Consider the following 14614-nt stretch of genomic DNA (forward strand, 5'->3'; position numbering starts at 1 on the left):
TTGGCAACACATCAAGTCTGTTTGCCCAGAGCTGAATACCTCTAAGCAAGTCATTATAGTTACAGACCAGGAAAAGTCTATAATTGATGCAATCCAGGGCAGTTTTCCAAATCTGCAGCGTTTTATGTGTTGGAACCATGTACTGCAGGACTGCAAGCGATGGCTTAGGTCCCATGGGGTACAGTCATCTGATGAAATGGCATATTATATTGACACTGTAAAATCCCTTCTGCAGGCAACAAGTGAAGAAGAATACAAGGATAACTTCATATCTCTTATTTCCAGATGGAGCTTACGTTTTACAGAATATTTCAGCAAAAATGTTCACCCATCAATGAACAAACTGTGTTCTTGGGTCTTAGCAGATTACGGCCTTTCCGAAATCTCAGCGAACCAAAGTGAATCGTTTAATGCTGTACTTAAAAGAATTCATAACTTGGAGGAAGCGCCTGTTGACGCTATGGTCTTGAGCCTCTTCAGGCTTGGACAGTTCTACGTCACAGAAACTTACAGAGGACGAAGGCTAATGAGCAATTGACTGCTTAAGGATGATCTTGTTCATCTGTATAGGGAGAAGCATACCGTCATTCCGCCTGCAGTTAACCCCGACGGCATTGTTGAAAGAATTCGAGAGAATTTACAAGAAGCAGTTTTAGTTACTGCACCCTTAGGGAAGGACTGTTTGCCTGTTTGTGCAACTGTTGCCGAAAGGGCACAATTCGTGATTGACAATGAACTGATAAGTTTAAATACTAAACTTGGTGTATTCACCATTAAAGCGTCAACAGACCCCAGGGTGGTCACCCTTTTTCCAAGGGAAACATGCAAATAGGGGGGTGCAAATAGAACATTTGAAAGTTCGTCCCCGTGAAGTGTCGCTACGCCTCTGGGGGGTGACACCATTAAGTGCCGCACCGGGTGACACCCGACCTCGCTACGCCACTGGATGTGAAAGATGGTGTCACGAGGTGTGTTTGAGTAGTGCTAGGACTGTTTCAGAAGATTTTGTTTGTAAATTTTGTTTGTAATTAAAATTACTTAATGAAAAAATAAATTGCACTTTTTTTTTAAAATTAATGCCGACTAAGACGGGATTTTCGTCTCGCTAACGAGAGCGGGCGATGACAGTAGCACAGCAACGATGTTAGGATTTTTAAATAGATAGATCTAGATATAGATCTATTAATCTTCTTAGTATCTATCTATATATATATATAATGAAATCTAGATAAAAAATAACAATATACAACACTCGTGTTAAAGGGTATGGCTAAATGCTTGTTTATTTAAAAAAAAAATAATTTAAATTAATGAAGATGAAGAAAGCACGAAAAAACTTTTTTTTTCTCAAAAAGTGTCTCGCTATTTACCCTTAATTCCGCAGGTATGTCTCGCATTATCTTCTCGCATTTTCCCGCCTCGCCATTTCGCTTTTCGCGTCTCGCAATCTCCCAACACCTTCGTATTTCCCTATATAAACTTTGTATTTTATGTGAAAAAACAGGGCAATTTCACAAATTTTAAGGGTACTTAACCTCTGTACAATTGTCTATTTTTTTGCATGCTTCTCTATAGATGACTAGGACGTATGGAAGAACTGTTGGTCAGACTCAAAACCCTCGACGAGGGCGAAAAATTGACCGCGAGTGAAATTCTCCTTATATGGTATATATATATATATATATATACATATATATATATATATATATATATATATATATATATATATATATATATATATATATATATATATATATATATATATATATATATATATATATATATATATATATATATATATATATATATATATATATATATATATATATATATATATATATATATATATATATTAATATATATATATATATATATATATATATATATATATATATATATATATATATATATATATATATATATATATATTTATATCTATATATATATATATATATATATCTATATCTATATCTATATATATATATATATATATATATATATATATATATATATATATATATATATATATATTTATATATATATATATATATATATATATATATATATATGAATATATAAAAATAAATTGACGAACGATTCCCCTAATATTTTGTGAGATCATAGACCGACCCTGGAGGGTAGCAATAAAATTTTATTTCCCGTTCGAAAAAAACCCTAAGGGTCGTTAGATTTTTCCAAATGCTATATTCCCTATATAAACAAATGTTTGTGAAAATGTAAACAAAAATTACGTCATTTGGCCTATGTACAGGGGAGGTAACTTTTTTAACGTAATAATTTTTAAAACAAATTTATATTATTTTAAAGAGAAAACGAAAATCACAAAGTATAGAATTAGTTTAAATTAATATTTATAAATATATACATTGTATGATGTCTAAAGTTAATTTAATATAATATTTGTTTTATACTAGGAAGTCTTTGCAGTTCTAATAGCCTTGCGAGTAATTAGTACTTGAATATTCCACTAAGTTTTCCAAGACATGAAAATACTCAGATTGTTAAACTCCGGCCATAAGCACTTCACATAACAGCCAATCACCAATTCAAATTATCAACAGTTTTTCTTTGAAAACCTAAGCGAAGCTAGGCAGTATGCCTATTTTATATATAAAGCAATGTATGTGTGTGTATCTGTCTATATGTCTTTTATAAATTACTATATATTTGCTCCGATAACCATGAAACTTGAGAGTTGTTGAGAATACACCTGGGGAGTTGTCCTTGAAAAAAAAATTCAAATTCTCAGGGGTGGCACCCCGGCAGGTCGCGATTTGTTATCTCTATATACGGTATATAGAATTAAAAGTCGATTGCGGCTTCACTTCGTTTCACGCCGTTCATCCGATCGCTATTGATTAGAACACTCCAGGTGAGGTTTTTATAAAACAATCTTCTTTTATTTCGTGAGGACGGCGCCCCGGGAGGATGCAATTTTTCTCTATATACGGTATTTAAAAATAAAAGGCGATTGCGGTTTGACACCGTTCATCCCATTGCCATCAAACTCTGAGGAGTTGATTAGAAAACTCCAGGTTTGGTTTTGTGTAAAAAGAATAATTTTTAATTTCGCAAGGGCGTCACCCTGGTAGGATGCAATTCTTCTCTGTAAACGATATGTTAAAAAAAGAAAGTTAGATGCGATTCGACATCCTTTATCCGAGAGCCATATAACATTTGGGAGTTGATGAATACTTCAGAAAAGGTGTCTGGGAGGAGATTTAATGTCGCATAGGCGGCCCCCGGCAGGATGCGATTTGGCACCCTGGTCTTTCCAGTGAGTGCTATGGTGACTACGTTCGATCTAAAGAGTGTAATAGACAATGGATAAAATGGGGCGTTAAAGTCGTTCACTAAATTGAATCAGGCTTGCCCGCCGGCGCCCTGGTAGGGTACGATTTGGCAACAAACAAAAATTTCAGTCTCGGTCCACAAAGGCTCACATGGGCCGCTGAGGGCTCTGTAATAAATTTTTTTTTAATAATCAGAAAAAAATAACCAAGGTTAGATTATTAACTGGGTTATTTTCTTTTGTCCATAAAAAAATCAAAACAGTTTCGTCACATTGCGAATGATGCCACTAGTATCTATTTTTAGACGATCCAATCTGAAATTGAGATCGACTTTCTAATAATACACCATTAGTAACGATAACAAATTGCATCAGTCACACTGATGTTTATAACACGTCAAATACTTTTTTCTACGTGTTAGAAAAACATTCTGTTGACTTGAGTAACTTTAGCGAATGACACAATCTGCATCATTGTTTCAGGATGCTATGTGGCGCATTGGGTTATCATGTGAGCACTATGTTGCCTATGTTAGTTTTAAGGAGCCAGGGGTCGTGCGCGGCGCCTCTGCGGTAGTGTAATCGGTGGGCTCCCGATAGCGCCCCACTACGTCCTTGATACATGGGCGGTCACCGAAGTGTGTTCTACCTCATTATTTCGGTGAACGATTAACGTACACTCAACGTTTTCATGCGGTAGTGTAGGTAAACCCGTGACACGATATTTATGATCTAAGCGCAGGCATTTAGATAATTCTGTTTTAGAAAACAAGGACACGCGTTTAAGAATATAGGATTGGTAACGCATTGACGAAACACTTCTTGTATATTTCATCAGACTTTGTTTTATTCCCGCGACAACGCGGGGAACAGGTACTCTAGTCTATATATAAAAAGCAATGTATGTGTGTGTGTCTGCCTTTTATGCATTACTATCCCTTTCATCTCATCGCCATGAAACTTTAGGAAGTTGTTCAAAATACTCCTGGGGAGGTTCCTGCGAAAAAAAAAATTCAAATTCGCAGGGATTTGGCGCCCCGGTCATTCCCATGTGCGCTATTGCGCATACGTCAGTTATAGACATTCCGAAAGACTATGCAAAAGATTGGATTTTAGAGTGGTTCACTAAACATAATGAGGCGCCTACGCCGGCGCCCCGGCCAGGTACGATTTAGCGCCCCGGGTTTTTTGGGCGGTAGTGTAGGTAAACCCGTGCCCCGATAAATATGATCCAAGCGCAGGCACTGTTTATATTTAAATAACTCAGTTTTTAGTAAACAAAGTAACGCGTCTAAGAATATAGATCTAGGATTGGTAAAGCATTAATGAGATCCTCATAATATTATTAGATTATATTATTATTATTATATTGTTAGATTATATTTTTATGGGGAGGTTTTGCGTCAAAAATATTTCTATTTCGCACTTGCGGCGCCTCGGCAAGGTGCTATTTGACGTTCCTGGTTATCCAGATGAGGCCTACATTTGTTTTAAAGAGTGTGATAGAATATAGATATGAAGTAGTGTTATAGTCGTTCACTAATCAGGCGCGTACTGACCGGCATGGTACGATTTGCCCCGGGCTATCCTGGGACTTTCTTTTATCCCCTCGGCAACGCGCGGGGACGGGCACGCTAGTAAGAATATACGAGACATTTTAGGGGGTATCACTCCCGCTTTAGTAAATTTGAGAAAAGAAGCGGTGTATTGTGGGTAGAAGAAGTCCTTAGCAACAATGTCTATTTAAAAAAAAAAACACACACCTGGGTGATGTTGAACTGCGGGAAGGTAAAAGTTCTTCCACGATACACTGGTTCTTGTTGTCATGCTGTCTGGCTGGGTAGGACTCTTGCTTGCTGTAGGCAGTGTAGATGGTGTAGATGGTGTAGATAAAGTTGTTGATGGCACAGTTGTAGGTAAGACTGAAAGGATCAATAAAATTGGTTCAATGACGAGTCGATCAGTAGAGTTCAGCAGGTTCTATTTTCTGGAAATTTTAATATTTTAGGACAGGTGGGGTTTATTAACGCAGGTAAACATGTTAAGGGTATCTACTACGGTTAGCTGTTACTGTATGTACGGGCAGCGAACGAACCCCAAAAGTTTTGGATTAGGCCGGGGTCCACTGAAGACAATAATTATTTTTTTTAAATTTCTTTTCGTGCATTTTTTTTACTTGATACTCGGTTTCTATAAAAATTATGTTGTTGCTGACGTATGATTACAGTCACTATACTACGCCCTTCCGAAAATGACTAAAGAGCACTAGACCAGGGGTCGGCAACCTGCGGCTCGCGAGCCGCATGCGGCTCTTTTGATGTCAAGATGCGGCTCTCCAGCTCCTTGAACAAATACTAATAATCTTAATAAAAAATAAAATATTTGAAACAAAAAAAAATGTTTGTGTCTCTTTAAAACCAGGGTAATGTTGTAAATTATAACTTTTGGCTCTTCCGCTTCAAAAGGTTGCCGACCCCTGCACTAGACAAACAGTAGTTTAAAACTTCAAATAGTAGTGACTTTCCTGACCCGCTGCTCCCCTTTTGACAACCAAACATGGGCACGTAACACGTTCAAACATTGAGATTGTATCTGTTCCACGGGTCCTCCAATGTGTACTGTGGCGGGGTTGGGCAGGGAGTGGGGTCCAAATAGATGGCTCAAAATTCTCACCAAATTTATTGATATTAATACTATAAAAAGTTATTATTTGTATTTTTCTTTTTTGAACCATTGTCAAAGCCTATTTCTCTTCTACAACCAAACACGCGGCGTAGCCGGGATTTCTTTGAAAAAAATGAAAAAAAAACAAACAACAAAGTTCATAGTTCCAGAAGCCGCTAGAAATGTAAAGGACTTTGATGATGTACGCTACTTCTTAGTGGCATTGGTTAGGAGCCCGAAATGCATTGTACATTTTCAAAGTAAAATGCGTGCTTATGATGTTGGTAGAACATCAATCTGTATCCTAAGTCAAAAGAATAGTGTACCAGTAACTTCGGTTATACATACGTTTACTTGGTCATGCTATTACAAGAAATGTTATAGTAAATTTTTAGGGCCTATACTTTGTATTATCTCCCTTGAGTAAGTTTTATAATTATCTTGGGAAAAGTACCGTACTAAATTCGGACGATGCTGACGTCATATGAGCTTTGTTGTCGCTAACAAGTTTCTTTCCGAGGCGATCACCATCCCAACTCTCTTTCTTAGCCTCGCAAGTATCGAATAGATAAATGTATTGTTTATTAACTTCCTAACCGTACATTCACCACTTCAGCATTTTTTGTCAGACTCTACACAGCTGATATTAATTAGGGTTAGGGTTAGGGTTATTAGAATAGTATTTGATGAATCTTATTCACAAAGTGAGGAAGGTAAGATTTTTATATTATTTAGAAAATGTTATTCATTAGTAAATGAATTGATTGAACATTATGTATAATTAATTACTATTAATAAATGACGTCATTTCGGGATGAGGGTCTGGCATTTTGTAGTCGTTAAAAAAGTGTGACGTCATTTGCGTATGTCCCTTAAAATCAAAAGGTTGTCCGGCGCACGTGCCGGCACAAAGTTTTCTCTCATAGGCAGATTGTTTCAATACAGGAGTACGGCGCCCCACAGAAATGCGTAATTTAGCAAGCCGACATCCTCAGTTGCTATCTTTGCACCCGGGATCGGCTTATTGTGTGTATTACATAGGGGGATTGGGTTACTACTGAATCCACCGGTGGCAGTGTCATCCGGAGCGCATCACATATGAGCAGTCTGGCCGGTAGAAAAGTTACCACAATACTAGGCATAAGTCTCGCTACTACATTCAACGATTATATCTAACCGGGGGATTGCACCCTTCACACTTTGTAACCGGTAGACCCCCAAGACCCCAAGGGTTAGGGTAAGGGTTAGACTCCGAAGACCCCTGCGACAACAACTAAGATCCAATGAATGAAGTGCTGACATTTTTCACATTTAATTAAACTTCTTGAAAACATGGCACACGTCTAAAAATACACGATTGGTAACGTTTTGATGAACACCTCATAAAAAGCTGTGTTGGTATGAATATGAACAACTTTACTTCATTTACCGCTGTTCACGATGAGATTAATTTTACCGTATTGACCCAAATTACAACCGATACGGTGATTGTCACAAAAAGTTGATAACTTAATTAACCAACCGTTGATTACTTAGGTAACCAGCCGTTGATTACTTAGGTAACCAGCCTTTAATACTACACATGTATTAAACACTACGAGCCGACCCGCGGCATATCATACGCCGCTATTTAGTTGTTTTTTCTACTTTTCAGTAATTCATAATGTTATGGACCGCTCTCCGACAGCCGCGGAGGGAGCGGACACCCCAGGTTCGTTTGGTATGGTACCGATAGAAGTCACTTTAATGGAATCCCAACAACTTGCCGTGAGCTCGTTAATGCTGTCTAGGGGTAAAACACGACAAATCGAAGAGACTCAACACGACTTAAACTATCAATACCTTTTTAATAAATGTACAAGCTATGACACTAGGTAAGTTCAAAATGTACAGACTCTAAGAGTACAATAAATAAACTCAAAAACTCAAACTTACAGTTTGAGAAAATCACAATATATCACAGCTGTGGCTTAGTATATTATACACCAATACGGATCAATACTTCACACAACTGAATGGCATTATAATTACCACCAAAAAACCAAGAAGAGACCTATTGCCTCTACAACAATAGAAATCCAAATAAAGGACCAAACTATTACCGAAGTAATCAAAAAGGCGCAATAATACACCAGAACAAAATAGTTGAAATACTACAACTTGCCACACTATACCTTATACAAAGGTGATAAAACATTTCACATAATTACAATACTGCAAAATGTGGCACACATAACCACCGGCACAACTCTCCTGGTCCAAAGGTCAATCTGGCTGCCTTTGAACTTGAAAATCCCGAGATTAAATACAACTCAAATTAAGGGGAAATAACTCAAAAGTCTTACGACTATTGGTTGAGGATCTGTCAAGGATCCTCACGGTCGCAAGACCATTGGTTGAGGATCTGCCAGGGATTAAAAATACAATCACCTGATGTGACAGAGTTCAGTTGACCGATTCGTACCAGTGAACTGACTATTCTCCCAAGGTCAAATACATAACTCAGGAGATTAAATATATATAAAGCAAAAAGACCTAAGTAGGTCACAATAATTTGTGAATTCGACAGTACCAACGCTGCAACTAAAAATATTTCTTTAAAACACTATAAGTAGCTCGTTAAGGACGATAACCCCCCTCCTCACCCCCCTCCGTTACAGTAAACTCCACTTAGTTACCCCCCCCCCCCCCTTCCCCTTACGTTTAAAATCGTTTCAAACTAAATTATCTGCCCCTAATAGTCGTCACTAAACCCGGCTCTGCTTGTAAACATTTAGAGTGAACCACAGATCACCAGACCATGTAGGGGTGGGGGAGTTAGGGAGCGCGCTTACAGCTTGTTTTTTTAGCGTCTCCCAGTAGAGAAATATATATATAGATGTTTTCATTACATCCGACTTCTCCAGTCTTCAATCATACAATGGCTATGTACAATAGTCTTACTTTCTTTTCAACCCCTTTCTTTTTTTTACAAATATTTCAAATTATTTGTCTTTTTCTATTTCTCTGTGCCACTTGTGTGTCCCAAATACCAGACCCAATTGGTGACACACTAAACATATACCAGACCCAATTGGTGACACACTAAACATATACCAGACACAATTGGTGACACACTTACTATATACCAGACCCAATTGGTGACACACAAAACATATACCAGACCCTATTGGTGACACACAAAACATATACCAGACCTAATTGGTGACACACAAAACATATACCAGACCCTATTGGTGACACACTAAACATATACCAGACCCAATTGGTGACACACTAAACATATACCAGACCCAATTGGTGACACACTAACTATATACCAGACCCAATTGGTGACACACAAAACATATACCAGACCCTATTGGTGACACACAAAACATATACCAGACCCAATTGGTGACACACTAAACATATACCAGACCCAATTGCTGACACACTAAACATATACAAGACCCTATTGGTGACACACAAAACATATACAAGACCCGATTGGTGACACACTAAACATATACCAGACCCTATTGGTGACACACTAAACATATACCAGACCCTATTGTTGACACACAAAACATATACCAGACCCAATTGGTGACACGCTAAACATATACCAGACCCAATTGGTGACACGCTAAACATATACCAGACCCAATTGGTGACACACAAAACATATACCAGACCCTATTGGTGACACACAAAACATATACCAGACCCAATTGGTGACACACAAAACATATACCAGACCCAATTGGTGACACACTAAACATATACCAGACCCAATTGGTGACACACAAAACATATACCAGACCCAATTGGTGACACACTAAACATATACCAGACCCAATTGGTGACACACAAAACATATACCAGACCCTATTGGTGACACACAAAACATATACCAGACCCAATTGGTGACACACAAAACATATACCAGACCCAATTGGTGACACACAAAACATATACCAGACCCAATTGGTGACACACAAAACATATACCAGACCCAATTGCTGACACACTAAACATATACCAGACCTAATTGCTGACACACTAAACATATACCAGACCCAATTGGTGACACACTAAACATATACAAGACCCGATTGGTGACACACTAAACATATACCAGACCCTTTTTGTGACACACAAAACATATACCAGACCCAATTGGTGACACACTAAACATATACCAGACCCTATTGGTGACACACAAAACATATACAAGACCCTATTGGTGACACACTAAACATATACCAGACCCAATTGGTGACACACTAAACATATACCAGACCCAATTGGTGACACACTAAACATATACCAGACCCAATTGGTGACACACAAAACATATACCAGACCCTATTGGGGATACACTAAAAGCATGTTCCACACTTCTCGTTATAGGTCAAGGTTTATGTACTAAGTTGGACCCCTACAATAACCGATTACATACTTGTGCAAATAGTAAAATATATATTTGTACACAATAGTAAATTACACAGGTGTACACCAAGAAAAGTACATAGTTGTACACCAAGTAAATAACACAGTGGTACACCTAGTAAATAACATATTATACTTTGTTATGAAAAAATATTATTGTAAGTAGATGACTGGTCTACTATTAAAGAACAATGGAGTACATAATATGATCATAAGAGGTTATCCGCACTTAAAATGTTACCGTGAATCCGATGAAGAGATCCTATTTGAGTTACACATATGTTCAATCAATACCTACTTTGTTTTGTTTTACAGATGTAACCGATTCTGTTTCCAACACAGGCCAGGTCATTCCACTGACCAGAATCTTGGTACATCTCCACACACTCCTCCTCTGTTGTCTGGCTTAGACTGCTCACTCTCAGAGAGGGTTCTCCGCTGGCCCAATTGAGATACTCGGTGGCTGACTGGTCGGACCAACTGTAGGTGCCTGTGTTCATATCAGCACTGTTGTCAGTATCTTTAGCGGGACCATAACCCTAGTCAACAACCCTTTTATTTCAATGGTCATTACTTCTTTCCCGATCAATTATATTTAGGCAATTACCGTATACCCCAGCACACTATTAAACTTTCCCTATCGATTTCACTATCTGCTTCTATCCCTATAGTTATCACTATCATTACTCTTATCCCTACTTATGTTAATTTTTGTATCCTTACCTATACCACTATCCTGAATATTTCCCCTGAGTACATCCTCTCCCACCATTTTCCTAGACTCTGGTCCTTAATGACCCATAGCCTGAACATATTTCTAACCGTAACCCTAATGCTAACGCTAACCCTAACCCTAACGCTAACGCTAACGCTAACCCTAACCCTAACCCTAACCTTAACCCTAACTCTAACCATAACGCTAACCCTAACCCTAACCCTAACCCTAACCCTAACCCTAACTCTAACCATAACGCTAACCCTAACCCTAACCCTAACAATTTCTCTAAGACAGTCAATCGAATTATGGGACTGACGAAATGGCCAATTTAATTTTTTCTACACAAAACTTGTTTTACAAGCATCTGTATATAAAATTATCAGAAACATAAACATGTATACATATTGAAATGAGCATAAATCAACTGGGAGTGATCTCCCCTAAACTTTCTCGAATATTCTTATATAAAACAACAGGGGATGGGAACTCCATTTTAAATACTTAAAGTTTTTAAAATAGAATAAAATCTCGAAGAAAAAAGAATTGCACACCAATTGAACGCCAAATGAAATGTGCATAATAGTGCGCAATATTATTAGTATTTTATAAGTTTTCATGCGTTTTTGAGAAATCGGAAATAGCGTAAATTAGTACTTCCGGTCAACGGAAATTACTCAAAATTCGACAGAAGGTAGAGAATTAGATCTTTTACTTTACTTACCTGCGAAATTTCGCTTATCTATCTGAAATAGTACCCAAGTTATAGGCTTTTGAAAAATTCAAAGTAGAAAAAGTACCACTTCCGGTTATCGGAAATCGCTCAAAGTTGATACTGTTCTATGATTTTGATAAAATACTTATATATGAAATTTCATCAACCTAGCGGTACTCAAGTTATCGTGTTTACAGACACACAGACACACACATACACACAGACATACGGACAAGATTGCAAAATTATGTTTTTCCGTATCAGAGAGGTGTAAAACGTCGAGATTTGTAAACAAATCTCGATTTTTTTTTTGCACGATTACAAGACTTTCTCTATACTTCGTATATACGAGAAAGTAAAAAGTTTAATAAAAGTAATTGATTGCACTTTGTATATTTGAGGTTGTTTCTTTATATGCTAATGGTAGACATGTTGCATAGCATTCCTTTTCTGTAGGCTACATAATTTGGAAAAACTATAATTTTATTTTCTAATCTAATAAATAATCTAATTGGATTTCTCAATTTATTTAAGCAACACCTTACTAGCCTAACATAATATATAATAGCATAATGTAAATCTATTTCTAGAACTAACGTTTTATGATATGTTCTAATTTAAGTAAAGCTTTAGCCTCAACAAAGTTGTAGAGTTTAGTAAATATCTAGCTTACAGCTGTGGTTTAAATTATTTCGAGTCTTCAAAATTTATTTTATTTTTGAAAGTTATGTTTCTGACCAAGGCTTAACATTATACTATCATCAGTTGTTACCATAATCACTATAATAGTTGTTTTTTTCAAGTTTTTGAAGTGCTTAACTTTTAGCACAGGTTAAATTGAAAGTTATGTTGATTTTATTCTTTGTTTGATATTAGATTGTTATGTAGGTGTTGAAGTAGATATATTTTGTTCAGCCAGATAGCGAATGTTTCCGATTGGTTGTGGGAGTAAAATGTTTAATATTTAAATAAACAATTCAGCTTTGTATAGATTTATGTAGTGTTAAAAGTTTCTGTAATTACTTTGGGACACGTTTTCATTTGATCATAGGAGCAATATCCAGAAAGTTTTGGTTTATATGTAATCCATGTTAGAGTTACATGTCCAGGTTGTTTTGTGTGCTAATGTTACGTTTAGGTGGAAGTACATGTGTGTGTATGTGTGTCTGTGTGTATGTCTTGTGATTTGAATTCAAGTGTAAAATTAAGAAATAATCATTAATTAGTCTTTGTTATGAAATGTTTTTAGAGTGAGTATAGGTTAAATCTTGATATAGAGTTAGTGTTTGTTTTATTTACTGTCGTCGTTTTTTCTTATAGTATATATGCATGTGTTTTTAAAACTCTCATACACAGTGAAATGTTAAAATGACGCCAGCCAGACGTACCTAAAAAGTCATCTATACCATCTGATAAATCTCTTGATAAACCAATCCAGTTGTTTGGATTGAAGACTGAAATCGGGCCATATATACCAACCTGATAAATCTCTTGATAAACCAATCCAGAGATTCTTCTGTAAGGAGTAACTGCCCCAACCAGTTTTTGTTTCCTTTAAAATGTTGATCTGCTGACGTAAGAATTCCAGCTCATCCGATGAGTGAATGCTGACCAGTTGCATGCCCATTTGACCGCAAGTGTAGGCTGCTTCGGGCCAAGACAAGGATTCCTCAAGACGGATTAAATAGCAGAAGTCACCAAAGTGAATGTGCTTTTGATCAGCACAGTGCCCTGCTGGTGTAGGTGTTGGAGACGGAGGAAGATCTGTTTAAAAAAATAGACAATTTATTCCATGCGGGAAAACAATAAAATGTGAACAGAAGCGACAGTACATTTAAGTAAAACAGGACATATAGAACCCTAAATCCAACATTAAGGAAAAAATTCAGTTTCAACTTGTGATATTTCTGGTCTAAATTTATGTAGTTTCCTAAATGGACTTTTATATGTAAACCAGACGACCAAGTTGCACTTTCGAAAACAACACCAAATCTCCCATCAAATCTCATCATCATTACACCCGGTCTTCACACACAAACTGCCAACAACAGTTATTTTTAAATTATGGTAATTCATTTATGACGTCCACAAAAAAGTCAACATTTTAGATTCCATCCACAAAAATATTTTTGTCCTAAATAATTAATTAATATATAATATATGATCAAAATTATTAATCTATCATATTTGTTTTCAACTTTCCAATTTATATATAATATATAATATATATATAACCCAGTCTCATGTTTGAAAATGGTCTGTCACATCACCATTTCAAATAAACCATTTACTATGTCCGCCTCTTTCCTAGTATACTTCCTTGTACCTCCCTTGCTTTCCATACCACTTACGCATTGTATCAAATCAAGTCAAGTATATTCCTTTCAACATTCCTGGTTACTATTGCGCTACATCAGGGGTCTCCAAACTACGGCCCGCGGGCCGGATGCGGCCCGCGATGTCCTCTCATCCGGCCCGCGGAGATCATTTTGTACACGGAAAAAATGTTTGTTGGTGATGGCTGAGGAACTTTGCCCACAAAAATCAAAGACATGACTGGAAGAAACTGGCCCCCGAACTGAAATTTGATAGTTAATGCGGCCCTCGAACTGAAAAGTTTGGAGACCCCTGCGCTACATAATAGAATGTTGAAGTAAAATTATTTTTAAAAAGAAATCATGCATTAAAGGTATATACCGATTTATTATACTATGCTAAACAACCACATTCCAACAAACAAACTTGTGTTAACATTTTCAATCTCCTCACATTC

General features: G+C 36.8%; 1 protein-coding gene across 5 annotated transcripts in view; it reads right to left on the reverse strand.

Moving 5' to 3' along the window:
* LOC131937157 (macrophage mannose receptor 1) overlaps positions 1-14614 on the reverse strand; it is a 136790-nt gene that overhangs the window by 9993 nt on the left and 112183 nt on the right. For all 5 annotated transcript variants that reach the window (XM_059294359.1, XM_059294360.1, XM_059294362.1 and 2 more), the window contains 3 exons: positions 13321-13605; positions 10710-10901; positions 5077-5235 (listed from right to left, as the gene is read on the reverse strand). In XM_059294359.1, the coding sequence (XP_059150342.1) occupies positions 5077-5235; positions 10710-10901; positions 13321-13605 (636 nt within the window). The remainder of the gene's footprint in view (positions 1-5076; positions 5236-10709; positions 10902-13320; positions 13606-14614) is intronic.

This window comes from Physella acuta, unplaced genomic scaffold, assembly GCF_028476545.2.
Source record: "Physella acuta isolate Inbredline_101_S28 unplaced genomic scaffold, ASM2847654v3 ptg000200l, whole genome shotgun sequence".
NCBI lineage: Eukaryota > Metazoa > Mollusca > Gastropoda > Physidae > Physella > Physella acuta.